An 18,816-nucleotide genomic window follows, 5' to 3' on the forward strand; every position below is an offset into this window, starting at 1 on the left:
ATACTTCTGTGTACCTGGGTGCATAAATAAAGATTTTGCAGGGGTGGATGCAGAAGCTTTATCTTCAAGACAAATTTGATGGGAGATGTACAGTGAATGACTAGCTTTGCACTTTTCATTATGTATTAAGTATTTGGCTGCTCATGGCTTGGATGGGTGTATGCTTTGTTGGATAAAAAACTGACTGGATGACTGAGCCCAAAGAGTTGCAGTGAATGGTGTTTAAATCAAGTTGGCAGCCAGTCACAAGTGGTGTTTCCCAGGGCTCAGCCAATTCTCTTTAATATCTTCATCAATGATCTGGGGAAGGGAATCCAGTGCCAGATCCTGCACTTGGGTCACAATCAACCCAAGGCAATGCTGCAGGCTTAGGGAAGAGTGGCTGGAAAGCTGCCCATTGGAAAAGGACCTGGAAGTGTTGGTTGACAGCCAGCTGAACGTAAGACAGCAGTGTGCCCAGATGGCTGAGGAAGCCACCAGTATCCTGCCTTGCAACAGAAATAGTGTGTCCAGTAGAACTAGGAAAGTGATTGTCCTCTGTTGTAAACTGAATTTCCTGTTGAGATCCCCATTTCAATGGCCTGGTTCAGGGGTCATTTGTGGCAAATGGATGCATGAACCCTGTTGCTGCTCCACAGCAGAATTCCAGAAATGCAGAGTAGAGAATCTCAGAAGTCCTTTATTACTGCATTGCAGAATCCTCAGCGTCAGAATGTCTATAACAGAATCTCAGAGTGTCCCTAACAGTAGAAAGTCCCAGAAACCCTTAACAGAAGTCCCTAATAGAATCCCTCTAACAGAATCTCCTATTGCCCAAAGTAGCTGGTTATATAGTGTGGTGGGTTAACACCTTTTTCTGAAAACAAAAGAAGAAAGCAAGGTGGAGGGCTTGCGGGTACTTTACACTCCCTGAAGGGCATCTCCCCCCTGGGAAAGCTGAGTCTGTTCCACTCCCCCCTCCCTGCCCAGCAAGGGTATAAAAAGCAGGACCTCATAGCTGTTGGATCTCCTCTTTGGCTCCTGCCTCTGCTGGATGAGAGCTACTGCAGCTGCTCCCTTGATCCTCAGCCACGTGGCTGGACCTGATCCTTCTCCCTGCTGCCTCTGCGCCTCTTCAGAGACAGACTGGTTTTGTATTATTTTTTTTCCTATTCCCCTCCCATCCATTCTTGTTCCTTGCCCTTGTGAACCTTATTCCCTGTTATTGCTATATATATATATATTTGAAGAAAAAAATTATTTGCCTCTCTACTTCCAAGCTGACTCCAGATTGTTGATTAGTGGATTTGCTCCTTACCTTTTTTTTCCCTCCTCTCCCTGTTTGGAGGGAGGAGGTGGGGGGGAAGTGGGGAAGAGATTCTCAGCCTTTTCCCCATTTGAGCTTTTAACTCTCAGTTAAGGCTCAAACCACTACATATAGTATTTCTTATCTTGCACACTTAACCAATTATTGCACACAGAATTCAGCCCTGTATACAAGCTTAAAATATTCCCCTATAAAAGTACTAAAAATAGCTCTGTATAAAGAGAGGTCTCAGTGTGTCTGAAGGTCCAGCTTCTGCAGGATATTTTCTTTTGGCACTCATATGAAAACAAGCTTGTAGCTTGTAGGTGTTTGCAGAAAGAGCAGCTGCTACAGTCGCCTCTGCTCAGCATTGGTGAGGCCATACCTCAAATACTGTGCTCATTTTTGGGACCTTCACTGCAGGAAGGACATAGAGGTGCTGGAGCATGTTGAGAGAAAGGCAGTGAAGCTGGTGAAGTGTCTAGACAGCAGGTACTATGAGGAGCAGCTGAAGGAACTGGGGTTGTTTAGTCTGGAGAAAAAGAGGCTGAAGAGAGGCCTTCTTGCTTTCTCCTACCTGAAAGAAGGTTGTAGTGAGGGTGGTTCATCGCTTCTCCCAAGTAACAAGCAGTAGTGCTGGGTTGATGGTTGGACTTGATGATCTTAAAGACCTCTTCTAATCAAAATGATTCCATGATGAATTGCATGACTAAGTTTCTGTGCTCAAGGCAGAGTTCACATTGCAGAGATGTTTTCCATTCTATTGTTCATGTGTCTGCATCAGTTATTCGTTTCCTCATGCAGACACGTGGAATGAGCATTCCTAATGATCTTGAAAAACTGGACTTAAACGAGCTTTGGAAATGTTCCCTTGGTAATTGTGGTTCCTTCTGTGTAATTTTAGTGGTCTGAATTTTCATTTGCAAGGACACTTGCAGTGCAGTATTTTGCATGCATCCAACCCAAAGGTGTCTGTTGCTTCACTGTTACCGAATTTTACTCCTGTCAGTGCTCTGAGTATTTGAAAACATTGGGTAAGACTGAATACATAGCAGATCAAAAGATTGTAGGAGTTTTGGCAGTTTTTATATTATTTGCAAAGTGTGAATATGCAGTATAATTATTTCTGTCACTTTTAAGTTGATTTAGTTTTGCTCAATGACATTGTTATAGAGAGATTTGTTGCTTAGCTTCTTCTGATAGTTTCATTTTCATGTGAATAGGAATATACAAGATTTCTTTCTTTGTTGACTTTTGTGACCTGTGATTGATGTCTGAATGGTTGTATTGGCTCCTCCACATCTTACAGCACCTCTTACTAATATTTTCTAGTGAATGTTAAACATTGTCAGTCCTGCATAACTTTACCTGTGTGGCGTCCCCCAGGGATCAGTGCTGGGCCCCATCCTCTTTAACATCTTCATTGATGATCTGGATGAGGGGGTCGAGTCAGTCATCAGCAAGTTTGCAGATGACACCAAGTTAGGAGCAGGTGTTAGTCAGTTAGAGGGTAGAAAGGCTCTGCAGAGGGACCTCGACAGACTGGGCGGATGGGCAGAGTCCAATGGGATGGCATTCAACAAGTCCAAGTGCCGAGTGCTGCACTTTGGCTACGGCAATCCCGTGAAGAGCTACAGGCTGGGGTCTGAGTGGCTGGAGAGCTCCCAAACAGAGAGGGCCCTGGGGGTGCTGATCGACAGCCACCTGAATATGAGCCAGCAGTGTGCTCAGGTGGCCAAGAGGGCAAATGGCATCCTGGCCTGCATTAGGAATAGTGTGGCCAGCAGCAGCAGGGAAGTCATTGTGCCCCTGCACTCTGCATTGGTTAGGCCACACCTTGAGTATTGTGTCCAGTTCTGGGCCCCTCAGTTTAAGAAGGACATCGAGACACTTGAACGTGTCCAGAGAAGGGCAACAAGGCTGGGGAGAGGCCTTGAACACAAGCCCTATGAGGAGAGGCTGAAGGGAGCTGGGATTGTTTAGCCTGGAGAAGAGGAGGCTCAGGGGTGACCTTATTGATGAGGTCAACTACCTGAAAGGTGGCTGTAGCCAGGACAGGGTTGGTCTCTTCTCCCAGGCAAGCAGCACCAGAACAAGAGGACACAGTCTCAAGCTGCGCCAGGGGAGGTTTAGACTGGAGGTGAGGAGAAAGTTCTTCACTGAGCGATTCGTCATTGGAATGTGCTGCCCAGGGAGGTGGTGGAGTCACCATCCCCTGGAGGTGTTCAAGAGGAGATTGAACGTGGCACTTGGTGCCATGGTCTAGTCATGGGGTCTGTGTTGATAGGTTGGACTCGATGATCCTCAAGGTCTCTTCCAACTTTAGTTATACTGTGATAGTGCTGGTTAATGGGCATAATCTACAAATCCTGACAATCTGTTATTGTATAAGTAATAGAAACAGATGGTTTAGAACTGCATTAATCATTGTTTTGTGTGCTTCTTCACCTCAAAACTTCATTATTTATTGAAGTAATTAATAAATTTTTGCTAGTGGCAGAAGAACAGGGCTTGAGTCTTTGTCATTATACTAAGATCTATTCTCTGCTTTTGAGCAAGGGTATTCTGCCATCTGTAATTCTTCATCATAAATTATTTTCCTGATCAAAACAATGTTGTTTAATAGTAGTTCCCAAAATGTGTTAAAAGCAATTATTGACTCCACCTCTCTGAGGGAGATCATCAGAGTGGTGTGTTGAAGGGGCCTGATGTGGTATGGGTTGTAACTTCTGTCTGCCACAAATGCATTCATGCTGTGTGGAACCACATTCAGAATTTTAGGTAGAGTGCATATGGGGTTATAGGCTTTTATTTTTCTACTTCTTTGGGTTTGTGAACTTCTGGTGAGTTATATGTCACTTTGTGAATAAAGTTTGGCCGGTCTGGGATACTGTAATTATTTTTTATTAAATGCTTATGGGGAAATTGATGGCTGAGTTAAAAAGGTCTGGTTTTGATGCAAGGCATATTTTCATTAAGAATGTTTTTGAATATTTATTTCTAAATATATTTGTGGACTAGATAGTGTTGGGTGATAAGTAGGACTCAATGATCTTGAAGGTCTTTTCCAACGTGGTTTATTCTGTTCTGTTCTAATCTATTCTGCTCTATTCTAAACTGCAGGGTGAGATTGATTAATTCATGTTGTCTAAAATGTAGAGAATCATCAGTCATTGGATCTGAGGATACCAGTAAATGCAGATCCTTTGATTTCAAACCTGTATTTTTGCTTTATGCTAATTATAGATATTTTTACTCTTTTTTAGAGGGATGTGTTCCAAAACAAGTTTGGGTAAATATTAATTCCCAACTTTCTTGATGGCAATTGCATTGAAATTCTGTCCCCATATTCATATATGCATCAACCTTAAAAAGATAGGTGGATTTTGAAAGGAGAAATTCTGGGATTTCAGACAAAAGCAATGAGTATCACTGTCAGCTAGGTACTGTATTATTATCTCACTTGTTAATGTCTTTGAACACAAGGGCAGTAATTGTGTTGTCTTTCCTTTTGGAGACAAGTGGCATAAGACCTCCTGATTTTTAGACTCAAGTGGCTTGGTTTGTTTTTTTTGTTTTTCCTTCTTACTTTCACAAGATGTTTCCTCAGTATGTTTTTGTTTCAGTCTGTGGAAAACAAGCATTTCCTGTGATTGTTGCTTTCTCAACTAGATTGCCATTATTAAATATAGAGTGCAACTTGAGAGAGTGGATAAGAGTTTTGCAATTATATTTAGAGTACACACAGTTGGAAAAAAAAATGTGTTAGGGTATGAACTTACTTGATTTCATAGGTGGTATGAAGTTTTTTCTCTGGTAACAAAAAAAAACAGATGCACTAGCCTTGGGAAAGGGATGGAAGGGAAGCAGGAAGGGAAATAGATGCTCACAGGAAGTTACAACTTGCAGAGTTCTCTGCTGTGAATCACACTACAGCTTGTTTTCTGGGAAACCACTCATTCTTTCAAAAACTTGTCGCTGACATTTGTTGGGATGTTCATGAAAATGTGGAGGTAAATGTATTCTCTCTTCTTTTAGAATACTTTGTCCTGCTTGAAAAAGAAATAGCTTTGTCTGTTCTTGATGCAAGATTAAATGCACAATTGCATCATCTGCTAGGGAGCAGAAGGATTTATTATGGTATAGTCTATGTATTGTGAAATAGCATATGTATTAGGTGACTCAGTAATGACAGAAGTGTGCTTTAGTCTATGGATAGTGAATAGAATCGGTTATCTGGTTCTGCACTATCAGTTATCTGCTTTTAGTTCAGTCTTTTTTTATTCTCTCTTTTTCTTACATTAATTTTTGCTTTCAAAATTTAGGCTCTAACCTAAGCAGTCTGCAATGCACAGACTGAAAAGATGCTTCCTATAAATGAGCATTTTGTAAGGAAAAGACCAGCATGTTGCCTTATCTAAGATACTACGTGGATTCTTCTTTAGCATCTGAATTCATGATAAATTATTACTGTTGCAGCAATGGGAAGTGGAGGAGCACCCTACAATTTCTTGTAAACAGAGGAAATATTTCTTTTAGTTCTGTAGCCTCTGCACTTATGATTGGCATAGCTACTAAAAGTAGAAATGCCCTGGTATGATGGAGGAAAAAAAGTATTATTGCTGTTGTTTTAATTTCTTAATTAAATTTCTTTAATTTCTTAGCTTTCTGGTATTGTGAGTATTGTAGGTTATCTGTCACTGTGCTTTAAAATCCTCTTCTCTGAGGAATGTGACTATATGCCTATGTTGTCTGTAAAGTTTGTTGTAGCTGACTGAGTGATACTGTAATTTTTTTCTCCTTAACTCTGGCCAAAGGGATTTTGAATCACATTGATAAAAATGGAACACTAATTGTTATTCACAGTGCTATAAATTAGCAAAAGCTCTTCTAAGCAGTGCATGTTATAGCACCTAAAGCCTTCAGAAGTCTTTGTTATTTTTGCAAGAGTATATCCAGAAATTTTGTGGCTAGATACAAATGTGAAATACTTGTACAATTATACGTGTTTATAAAGACATGGTGGCCTAATTTATAAACAAGTTAGTAGTGTCTGCTTTAGATAAACACTCAGAATAATTTTACCTTTATATACAATGATAATAAATGAATTTATTATTTTTTAAAATTTCTTAAAGAGTGTCAAACCATGTAAATTATCTCCTGTAGTTCTAGACATAGTATTTCTAATTTTTGTTTATTATTCTGCTTTTCTCCATTAGGAAGGAACTTGAGAGCTTCAAAGGTAAATTCTATTTTTAATTTTCTGCTTGAATGATTGCACAAGTTACCATAATTATTGTGTTAAGTGAAACTAGTAAGCTACTGTTCCAGTTCTACATTTGATAATGTTAATTTTATGTTGATACAGTAGGCTGTTTATTTTTCAGTTTACCTTGTCTAACTACTAGTTCTCAGAGTCATGAGTGTGGGAAGAACACAGATGGTTCTGGATGGATTGGATGATTGGACTTGATGATCTTTGGGGTCTCTTCCAATCTTGGTGATACTGTTCTCTCATCTTAGCAAGGTTTCAGAGATTCTGGATCTAATTCAAACCTTTCCTTTAGTGTTCAATTTTGGAAGTTAAGGGCTTTGTCTTCAACTAGTCGATGTCTTTTCTGACATGAATGTGTTTTTGACATGTGTCCCAGGCTGTTACTTGTTAGACTTTTGCCTAGTTGTATCGAGGAAATATTCACAATATTGTGTTGCAACAGCCATGGAGCTCTTGTAGCTTGTTGGATATACATGATCATATATACAAATCTCTGTCCTAAATAATACACAATGGCTTTGTCTGTGGGGTGTAGATGGAACACATTACCATCTTCAGTAAACCTTGAACTCTGGCTACTGATACTAATGTACTGATCTGATACTAATCTTGACAATTGGTTTTATCTTTTGCTTTGAATAAGGTGTGACTGTGGCTTTGTGACTAGTCTTTATTTATGACAGTGAAGTCAAGAGCACTGACTTATGTCAGTTAATTGTTTCTTGCAATGGAAGAAAGCATGGAAATTTCTATCAACTGCATTCCTCTTTGTCTTTTCAGTTCATTACTATCTTCACATAATGCTAAAAAAAGGAAACTAATAAAGCTAACACTAACAGACAAGCAACAAAAATGATGTAAAATGTCACACTATCTGTAGCTTATCATAACAACCTTCTTTTTCATTGATTTGACAGCTTTCAGTGCAGTTGAAATACAGAAGCAAAGATAACACTAAGCTCATTTGGTTCCAAAGCAAGGCAGCTACTTTGTAGTACCTGATGCTTGTGAGAATAGTGAATCCTGGTGGATTTTTGTATTGATTAGGCATTCTAAATGAGTTCCTGGAATCCAGGAGTATGGTTTCCAAAGTTATTTCTGTCTTAGCTTCTTGTTTTTCCAGTAGAGATTGTAACTGTATTTGACAGTAAGTATTTGCAAGGACAATTGTTTTCATTGAAGAGGAAGGCGTTAGCTGTGTGTTGACTGAAATTTATACAAGAGTAACTTGTCCTATAATGGATACAGGGGCATAGAGATTTGCAGTGCAAGTTGGGAAAGACTTGTCTTGGGAAATCAAGATGTTTTTGTACAAAGAGAACAGTTGCAAACAAGTGCCAAGTCAAACCCAAAGTCTTTGCACATTTTTTTTCACCAAAAAGTTCAACTGTAGTCTGTGCTAGTATCAGCCAGTATCAACAGGAAAAGAGTAGGATCTTGTGCTATAACAGGGAAAGACCAGGTTAGAGGATGCTCTAATTCTGTTGGGACTTTTTTTTAATGGACTGATGAGATTTATTCTACAGTACTCAAAATAATTGGCAAAAGGTGTGAAGGCTGGAAAAGCAGAGTGACGGATCATTAAAAATGGGTATTAAACACATCAGCCTAATTTCTTAATTTTTTTCCTACAATGAACTCCTGGACAAGCTTCCCTGACAAGAGGGAAGTTTGTTAGCTACCATTAAAAATAGTCATATCAAGCAAGTCTAAATTATTTTTGTAAGATGACAATAACATGCTTTAAGATAAACAACAAATACCATATTTTCACTGGTTTACCTGACATATTACCAGGAAATTGAGATTAAGCTACTGAAAAAAGTGCATGGCTGATTTGGAAATACATACTTTGAGGGAATATTTTTATGGCTTCTTGCTTACAAAGTTGTTCTTTCTCAGATCTAAATGCTACTTGGAATTTATGATGTTATCCTGGATTGTGAAATCAAGGTGTTCATTAGATTGGCTTCAGTCAGGGTTTTACCTGCCTTTGGTTGTTCAGCTGACTTCTGAATATCTAGCATGTATTCCAGCAGCTGATTAGAAATACAGGAAGTAAGATCTTATTGGTCATGCAGAATTCATGGTGACATAGTGACAAATGGTTCAGTTTTGTGGTAGCTTTGCCCAATCTGACTTGTGGCTCCTTCTTGCATTTTTCTGTTTCGAGCTACTTCCAAGGTTCACTAGATTTGTGTGGAAAATGATCCACTGTTTGGTTTAGTTTCAGTTGATGGAGCATGCTGAAATATCTCAGTAGATGGCCATAGAAATCCTGGCACAAAGAAGCAGCAATAGCAGGAAACATGTCTAATTTAATGTAACACAGTCATCTAAAAAGAAAATGCTTCTAGTGGTACATAACCTAATACATTTTAAGGTTCAGGTGAGGAAAGCTTATATATAAATTTCATGATAGGATCTTACCATGCTGTTTTGCTGTATTCAAGAGGTGTTGGTTCCAACTGAAATGTGTGATGTAGTTGGGTAGATAACTCTTTATATATTTGTACTGGAGGTATATATTGAATCCTCAACTGTCCAAAGCAAAAGGTATTCCTAAGTATTCAGTTCATAAAATACCTAGTGCAAGGGCCAGGAGAGAAGAATTGTTTGAAGTACCTTTATGCACAGTTGCATCTTTCAATGCATGCGTGGCAGAAACCATTGTACATTAATTGTGTTTTAATGGAAAAGTACAGAAATGTCATAAGAAGCTTGATTTAGATTACACATAAGGAAGAAATTCTTCACCATGAGGCTGGTGAGGCACTGGCACAGGTTGCCCACAGATGTTGTGGAGGCTCCAACCCTGGAAGTGTCAGTCAGGCTGCATGGGGCCTTGAGCAACCTCTTCCAGTAGATGTCTTGCAGGGAGCTTGGAGCTAGATGATCTTTAAGGTCCCAACTCAAACCTTTCTATGATTCTATATTCTATAAGGATACAAGGTGTCATCAAGAAGGGGCTCAAACAAAGCTCAGTGTTATACCTATTAAGAATCACTGATGGTCTTGCTGTCATAGGTTGATTTTAATCTGCTGCTGTTACTCAAAACCATCCTGTCTCATGCCAGCTTCAAAATGAAAGTGCTGGCTGGAGCAAAGTATTATGGTGTTTGCAGTTCAGATTGTAAGATGGGGAGTTTCCCTTTCTGGTTGCTGCTTTTATGTTCTGGGTTTTTTGGGTGTTGACTCTTCTGGTAAGATGGTAGCAGGACAAGAAGGGATGGGCTTTTAGCTTGCTTCTGCCTGCTGCTTTCTGATGTACTTCTTCTGCAAATAGGCTAATGTAATTGTGCACTGTGTTCTCAGTTATTCAGTAAACTCTTACCTTATCTCACTCTCTTCAGCTCATTACAGAGGGTTTGGCTTTTTATGGTTTTTTGGGGTTTGTTTTTTTCCCCCCTTCACTTCTGTACCTCAAATCACAGAATGGCATTGGCCTTCCTGGCCACAAGAGCATATTGCTGCCTCATGGTCATCCTTCCATCCACCAGGACCCCCAGGTTCCTTTCCCCGTCACTGCTCTCCAGCAGGTCCGTCCCCAACCTATACTGGTGCATGGAGTTGTTCCTTCCTAGGTGCAACACTCTACACTTGACCCTCTTGAACTTCATCAAGTTTCTCCCTGCCCAGCTCTCGCTGAATGGCAGCCACTCCACCCAGCTTTGTGTCATCTGCAAACTTGCTGACAGTGCACTCTGTGCCCTCATCCAGGTCATTGATGAATATATTGAACAGTACTGGTCCTAGTACTGACCCCTGAGTGACTCCACTAGACACAGGTGTGTTTTCTGTTATGTTGTGTCCTGGGTTGAGCTGGGACAGAAGGTATTTTATCCCAAAGGTGTAAAATAAAAACACTCACACAGAATTGGAGGTTAAATAGAAATACAATTTACAGAAGTATACAAAAGTACAAAAGGTACAAAGTATATATATATGTACCCTTTCAAAATCAGCTTTGGCCCAGCTCTCCAGCTGGGCCCACCAGGCCTCAACCAGTCAAACCTCCTGCCCCCTGCCGAACAGTAGTCCTCAGTAGGCTTCACAGCCCCCGCAGCAGGATGGGCCCACCAGGCTTCAGTAGGCCTCAGTGTCCCCCCCCGGGCGTACCTGGCCTTAGCTTGCCAGCAAGGTCTTCTCTCCCACACAAACGAAAGCTATAACAGCAAGCACATGTGTGGAGGAGAGGTGAGAGAGGGAACTGGCTGTGAGGTATGCTTATATAGGGAGATGCAGGATTATGGGATGGAATAACAAATTACTATATCCTGTCCTCCCCTCTTGGACAATCTGGTCTTCTGGAGGAATTTATGGTGGGACAGTTAGTGCTTAACCTACAACATGTTGTAAGCATGACATTATTTAATATTCTGTGATGCTGAGAAAGTGAAGGTTAGAGGTTTTCTTGCATCTTTATTGTATGCATCTCTCTCTGAAGAAGGCAGAGTATTTTAAATCCCTGTGACACTGGCATTTGTGTAGCCAAAGTGTGCCTGCACTAGGACAAAACGTCTTGGGGGTTGTCTGGTTTATTGTTTTTAGTAACTATCTTTCAGAGAGTGAAACTGTCAAAGATGATAGATTTATGGATGAAAACATTAGGTATGCTACATGAAACAGCCTGCAAATGTCTTCCTAGCATGCATCAATTCCAGTGTTTAGAGAATCACTTTCAGGAGCTGACTTAGGCTGTGTGCTGTCCTGTCCTGGCTGAAGCTTACAAATCTGCAATTTCTTGCAGTAGTAGCATTTGCTTTAGTTGCTATTTTTGTGTGTGTTTGGTTTTAGTATTTGTTGGATTCTGCTGTCCCACGGTTTAGAAATGGTGTGTATAATTTTCATTTTTACAGCTGAGAAACTAGAAATTAGGTCAAAAATACATGCAGTCATGACTGAGATTTGAAATCCTTCTACCATTCTTCTTAAGTGCATGGTGCAATGTTATACATATATTTATATAGGAATATATACATATTTCTTATCTGTTAGGCATGATAGAGATATTAATATACATATTACATATATGTGTATATATTGTATGTATACACACATACATATATACATACATTTAAGTTAATATTTCTTCTGTTTCAGCACAACTAGGACTGTGTAGTAGATATTTATGGAATATTAGTAATCTCAGCACCAGATGGAATGAAGCAGAGCAATACATAATGGGAAGAAAATAAGAGTTATAAAAGTAGCATAATGGCACAATATTTGTAACATATGCTGCTGAGTTTACTTTAGACTTTGTCCAAATGGGAACTGTATACATGATAGGTTTAAAAATAATTTGCAGAAGTCTCTTTTTATTTTAATTGAGGTAATAAATGAAATTCTGGCACAGTGTTTTGGATTGATTTCTGAAAAGAAAACTAAAACCATAGATGCCATTTAGAAATAGCAACACAGCACTTTTGGACAATAAAAGGTGGCAGAAACTTTGTTAAGGGCAGATCTGTGCGTGGCTTTGGCTACTGAGTCATGCATATTTCTAAGCTTTAATAGGATTAGTTTCATCTAAGCCCAGGGAAAGTGCTCATATGACCATTTTCAGTGGTGGCAATGCAATATGTTTCCAGTTCTCCCAACAAGTCCTGATAAGTTTTTAAAGCTTTATCGAAATACTATTTCTGAGGAGAAGGCTGGTGAAGTAAAGAGGTCTTTTTTTCTTGCCTTTCTCTTCTGGGTTAAGTCATTGGGTCTCATTTGATATGCAGCTCTCTTGTCATCCCTCTTCATGCATCTAAGATGCTTCTGTTGAAATTGCAGTTTTCCAGTCCTTTTGTCAGTAGCTTAAATATGTTTGTATCTAAACTTTAATTTCCTGGCTTTTACTATTCCATTCTCTAGTAGTACACAATATTTGGAGCAGTCAGTTACCTCCATCCCTTTGTTCTCTCTCTTCTTTTTTCTTTTTCTTTTGTTTTTTTTTCAAATCTGCTTTCCTCAACAGATAGTGTGTCGAGCTGATTTTTTTTTACTTCCAGACTAGGGAATCTTTTTATTGTGCTGTATTCTCATGGCTGTCAAAATAAACAACATTTTTCTAGCTGTCATACTGTTTTCTAGACACAGGGGTAATATGCAGGGGAGATCTTTACAGCTCACACTTGACAACACTCATGCATTCAATAATGTACCTGTTCTAGAAGTTGAGCTCTAATTTTGAGCATGCTGTCTTGTGTGTTTCTTTCTGACCGTGAGTAGGTGACATTGTATTTGAAAATCATACCAGCCTCACGGAGTTCATTTACTTTAACATTTCCAAATTACTACTCCAGAGCCTGTCATGTTAGGAACAGTCAAGATGTTTCTGTGAAGAATTTTTTTTTGTTGACAAGTGGTATCCATAACCAATTAGTTAATAATGAGACTTCTAATTTCATGTTATATTTTGTGGTTTTGCATTTCAGTGACTCGGTTGAATAGGAGGAGAGCGTGTTTGGTTGTTTGAGTGCCTCTTCCAAAGCATGCTGTGGGAGATAGGCAGTGCTTCTGCTATGTATTTCCTGGTTGGTTTAGAATTTGTTTAGGTGACCATGGTCAAAAACTTCAATATTTAAACCTTCTAGTGCTGATATAAAAGACAACCATTTTTATTTTGGCACACCAGAAAACAATTGGGAAACTGGGAAATTGCTTAATTCTGTTACAATGAAGCTAAAATAAAGTTATAAGTTCAGGGATATTCAGGTTTCAGAGAGGTTCCTCATTGTTTCACTATAAGTTTAATATATTGATACCACTTTCTAGTTAATTATGTGCATTACCAGCTTTTTTCCCATCCAGGCTGTGGGAGGAGAACCTGGTAACTTTGAATGTTCTTTGTTGTGTGTAGTGGGAATTGACCCAGACTCCCCAAAATTATGACTGTCCTCTTGAAAACAGAAAGGTTTGATACTTGGGCACTTCTAGTCAAACCTTGAGTGAAAGGCAAATAAGTTTAACTACTTAAGTCTTCGATTATACTGTAATAGGATAAGACAGATGGAGAAGAAAATCAAATGATGAAGTGTCCTTATAGCTACCTTCCTTTCCTTGCTTTTGATTTTGCTTTCTGTGTTTTCAAGCTTGCAGACCCATACAGCTGTTTAATTCTCAGAACTCTAAAAGTTTCTACACCTGAATCAAGCTACTTGTAGCATCTGAAAGAGATGAAGACTTCAAATCAAACCTTTTAATAACATAATTAATTTTTTTAAAATTGATTTATATAGAAACACTAAAGGAAGATTCACTCTTGGTCTTTCACTGATATCAATCTTCCCCAGTAAACAATTGAATCTTTATACATCAAGGCAGTTATCACCAGCGCAGCAATGTAAAAGCTTTCAAATTCAAATGTACATTTCTGTAGCCCACACGTGGATGGTCCTGAGTTGCACACATGTGATTCTGTGTGGCTGAGTTATCAAACTTAATGACATACTTTCAGAATTTGTTATCTATATCAATACAGTCCCAAGAACAAGGGAAGTTTTCAGTTTGCCATCTTGAGAGAGACCACATGTGGTAGCACACAGAAGTGACTGCTTGCCTCTTGATGACCCTCTAAATGTGTTTTATTATTTTTTTTTTCCTCTCTTGGCAATACTATTTATTGAACAGACAATACAGCAAAACATTTCTTGGGTCAAGCATTATGTCTGGGATAAAGCAAACTGCAATGAGTGGTATCTTGTGTATGCATTTACTTTGCAAATGTCTGAAAGTGAATTTGTTACCTTCTAAGTTAAGGTCTGCAAAGTCCAAGTCTTCAGACTTATATTTTCTCTACAAGACAGGCAGTATTTTCTATACAAGAAATAGAATTTACATTTCAATGGAAGATGAAAAAAGGGGAGTCTTAGTGTATGTAAACTATAGAAACAATTTCCTATCATTTTATCTTGAAACAGAGCGCTATTTCCCACTATCATAGAAGCCCATAGGTTGGAAGGGATCCTCAAAGGCCATCTAGTTGAAGCCTAAAATTTTGCTTTGCCAGAGGCTGGGATGCATTTTGAACTGGATTAATCCAATATGATGGGAAATTATTTCCCCTCTGCCCATTTTGTGATTAGTTATCGGTATAGAGGGAAGAACAGGGCTTCTTTGATGGTGGCAATACAGGTGAGTGGGGAAATTGGAGAGTAGGAACAGGTTGGGGGTTTGTTTTGTTTTGCTTTTCTTTTTTGAGCTGTTTTACCTGCCTTTTTTTTTAATAGAGAAACTTGTGAAGTTTTTTTAATGTGGCACCCTTACGCTCTTTTATCCTGTCTTGTGTTGCTTTGTATTTTGAGGAATATAGTTTATTCTCCCAACATATTTTAATATTGATGGATTGGTGCAGCTTTCTCTTTTTCTTTGAGTCTTACGCTTTCTTGCATTTTAGTGTTGCACTAAGTCAAAAGCCCTTTCAGAGGTCAGATGTATCACAATTTTGACATCACTGCAGCTAAATATAAGATGGCTCTAGGATGTGCTGGTACAGCTCCTGTTGCCTGCAGCAGTACTTGGCCCTGTAGTGGAGTCAGCCTTGCAGAATCCTGGTTTTCTAAGGAGTGGAGGAGGCCAGTGTAACAATGGAAATTTTCTCTGGTTATTTTCAGGGTGAATACCTAACTGTGTAGATAAAGGGCAAAAAATTTCATGGGAACATAAGGGCTGTCATACTCAGTTTATGTAGGAAAGAAAACATTTGAAGGTGTAATATTTTAATTGTCTGTAATGCTTGAATGACTCACAAAAAAACCCCAGAATTTTATTTTGTCTGCAGCTTTTACTTGAATTCATCCTTTAAACACCAAAGCTATTTTATTATTATTATTTAAATCTTTCCCACAGATAATTTTTGGTGTGATTTTCACCAGTGAAATATACCCGAGTTTCACTGGCCCATACATTCTTGATATTTTTTCCTCTGATGATGGCAATTGGAGAAGTATTTGTTACAGAGTTCCCTTTTGTCTGTACTCTCTATCTTGATAATTGTCACCAAGAAGTTTTTCAAAGCGTGACCTTCTTAAGTAAAAGAAAGGAATTGTTATGGCTATCATGTTTTCTAGCAGCACTGCACACACTCCTGAACTGAAGATGCAATATGTGCTCGTGTTCCCAGTTCTGAGCAGTGTCTTAGTTTCTGAAACATAAATACACTGTTGTGTAACTGCAGCATCACCATAACCCAAGATTCTCAGTCATATGCTGTTTCTGTAATTAATTTTTTTATTTTTTTAAAATTGCATAACCAGTTTTTTCAATTTTGGATGAAAATGTAGTCTGGATATGTAATACAAAAATAAATAAATCTAATTTTCAATAGAGAAGACTGCTCCTAATTTATTTAAGAATCACATCCAAGATCTTTAATATTTTATGTCTGAAGTAAGAATAGTATGTATTCTGCTTTGTGGGGTTTCTGAGCTGAGCCACGTTAAAGAAAAATACTTTGAGGGGAGACCTTTATGAACATTGCCTAATAAAAAAAGAACTCAGAACCCTTCCCTACCCTTTCCTTGCATTGGAATAATTGTTCAAACGCTTGCAGCTCTCTGCCAAATAAACACATGCTGTAACTGCATGTCATCAGATTATAACCTGCCGGGAAGATTTCTCTCTCTCTCTAGCACCCCTTTATTTAGCAGCATGTGGTACCTTCCCAAATACATGCGTGCATTTCTGGTCTAGCCCAGCTGCTGATAGCTTGTGTGCAGGTTCTGGAAAGGCACTGAGTTGAAGTATCCATGTGTATGCATCTGTGTGCGAGTGACCCGTTGAAAACTGGCAGTTGCGGTATTACTGCTTTGAAAAAGCAGCCTTCTAGCATCAGTCTTTGTTCTACATCAATGAAGATGCACATCAGTGGAGCTGCTTGGTAACTGGAGCTTTCACTTGACCAGTACTGTGTTTCTTTTCACTTGCTTATTTCTTACTGCCATGTCATCTCCAGGAGCCACTGATAATACTCAGAAGAATTCATGTAGGTGAAACTTCATTGTTATCTTCATTATTAATCAGCTGAATTTGTTAAGCTATTCTGAAATGCAAAATGAAATTGAAGTTGGCTTAATTAATTTCTTGGGTTGCCACAATTGCCTCATTTGTAAAGGGTATGCCGTAAATTAGAACTTTAATTATCAACTTGATTAAGCAAATTTGAAAGAATTAGGGACTTAATGTCTGATTTGTCGAGGGCTTTTGTTTATTGCTTTGCTTTTTGTCTGTCGCTTTGCATTATTGTCAAGGTAAGATTAATAAGAATTAGTGAAAAATACAAATACACACTTACTTTGTTAGCTAAAATTCAAGCAGACTTGTCTAAGGGTGGGGTAATAATACAGGATACGGCAAGGCAGAGAATTATTATCTGAAGGTAAAACCAAATTAGAACACTGAATTCATTGGTATATATGCAGTTATGCTAATGGTAGTTTCCTTCAGGTAAAACCATAAATGGATAAAAATGTGTAATTTTAAATTAAGCTATCAGTGTGATTTACATCAATATGACCACCCTATGTCATAGGAGACAATGTTCCTAATAATGCAATTAATAACATTTTCATGCTGTTAATTTGTAACTAATGATGTTTAGAACTGTGAATTGATTGCAGCAGAAATAAGGTGTGGATTTCTACTCTGATGCTTTTTACGGTTTTGGGGGGTTTTGGTTTTGGGTTTGATGGTTGTTTTTCTTTAATATATAACCAGTGGAGGATGGTTTGTTTCTGCTACCATTCACATGGATTTTTTTTTTTTAGTTGATGTCCAGGACCTAAAGATAAGAGTAAAGTAAGATAATAAGAACTAATACAACATTTTCATAACCTGTTGGAGTATGCTTTTATCAAGGCTTTACCTGTTAGTTGTAATTCTGACCACTAAATTCACGTTAAACAGCAATGTGAAGTTGAGTATTTTGTTTTAAACAATCTGATATGGGAGACCTCTTTACACTTGTGTTCATTAGAAATATTTCCTTTATCAACATATTGTTTTCCATAAATCTAGACAGAACAGTTGACTGCTTGAAGATGGCAAAATTTGTGCTCTGTTCTGCTCAAAGTGATGTGACCACTGTGGACACAAAATTGTCAGTTTTGCAAGCAATATATATGTGCAACTAATTCCTTGTCATCTTTTTATTTTTCCTTTCCCTTATTGCTGTTTTCTGAAATTGAAAGAGAAGCAGGATGAACTGAGGGCACAGCCATGAATCTTCCTCTTTTTTCCTGGACAGTAGAAGAGCTATTCTCTGTATGGGGCAGGGCCCAACCTTGAAATTACACTTCCATATGCATTAGAACCTGTAACTGGAGAATATTTCTGAAATGTGAGATTTAGTAATATCAGTCCTCCAACTACTGCTGGGAAGGGGTAGCAGTAAGTAGAAGCTTCAGTATCAACATCAGTAAAGCTTAGCACCTCTAAAGAAACCAGGATTGTTCTTTTTATTTCTTTTTTTAAATCACATTTTGTTCTATATCTTGGCAACAGAAAAAAGGCAATGCAAAACTAAAAATTGCTTATTATATTCTTATGATAATCTGTTTGTTTACCATCTATGTATGCTGAGGTTAATAGGAAAATTGGAAATAGTCATCTACCTGCTTTTGAGAAGATTACTTCTCTCTAACAAGGTCAGATGTAATACTTTTTGGGGTGCTGAAAGACCAAATGCTGTAGGCTCTTGAGGCCTGTGACTGCATCTTGGTGTGAACAAATTTTTGAACAGTTATATAATGACAGTATATCTTCTTTTGGCGTGCCACTTGTATTTTATTGTATGTTGCAAATGTAAGTGCAGACATTTCATCAGTCTGATTTGTAGCTAAATAAGTGTACAGTAATAGGTTATGTGCTTTTTATATTCCTCCACGTGGCACTACTCTTTTCTATAGTGATACTATAAATATGGTACTATTGTAGCCCTTACAGTGTTCACAAATAATAAAATTGGTTTAAAAGCTGTGGTAGAAAATATTTATTCCTTTTTTATATCATGTCCTTGCATAAATCTTAGGCCCATCTTGCACAGTAGTGTGTTATTAAACTGCTTGTTCTGCTCAGGTTTTAATGATGAGGTTGGAAAGGGCAGAGGGCTGAAGTGTGCATATAGGCACATAGGAATTCCAAATATTTCTCTGCTCCTGATTAGTAAATGGAACAAAATTATCAATATTCTGGTAAACAGTTCTGCCCATTTTATTTGTGAATGTTGTATATGGCATGGTGAATTATATCAAGCATTAGAGCT

General features: G+C 38.4%; 1 protein-coding gene across 1 annotated transcript in view; it reads left to right on the forward strand.

Moving 5' to 3' along the window:
- Positions 1–18,816, forward strand: part of DTNBP1 (dystrobrevin binding protein 1) — a 73,507-nt gene that overhangs the window by 26,695 nt on the left and 27,996 nt on the right. The window contains exon 7 of the mRNA XM_068160825.1: positions 6,508–6,530. Coding sequence (XP_068016926.1) covers positions 6,508–6,530 — 23 coding nt within the window. The remainder of the gene's footprint in view (positions 1–6,507; positions 6,531–18,816) is intronic.

Source organism: Melanerpes formicivorus, unplaced genomic scaffold, assembly GCF_026170545.1.
Source record: "Melanerpes formicivorus ecotype bairdi unplaced genomic scaffold, bMelFor1.0.p_v2 SCAF_53, whole genome shotgun sequence".
Lineage (NCBI taxonomy): Eukaryota > Metazoa > Chordata > Aves > Piciformes > Picidae > Melanerpes > Melanerpes formicivorus.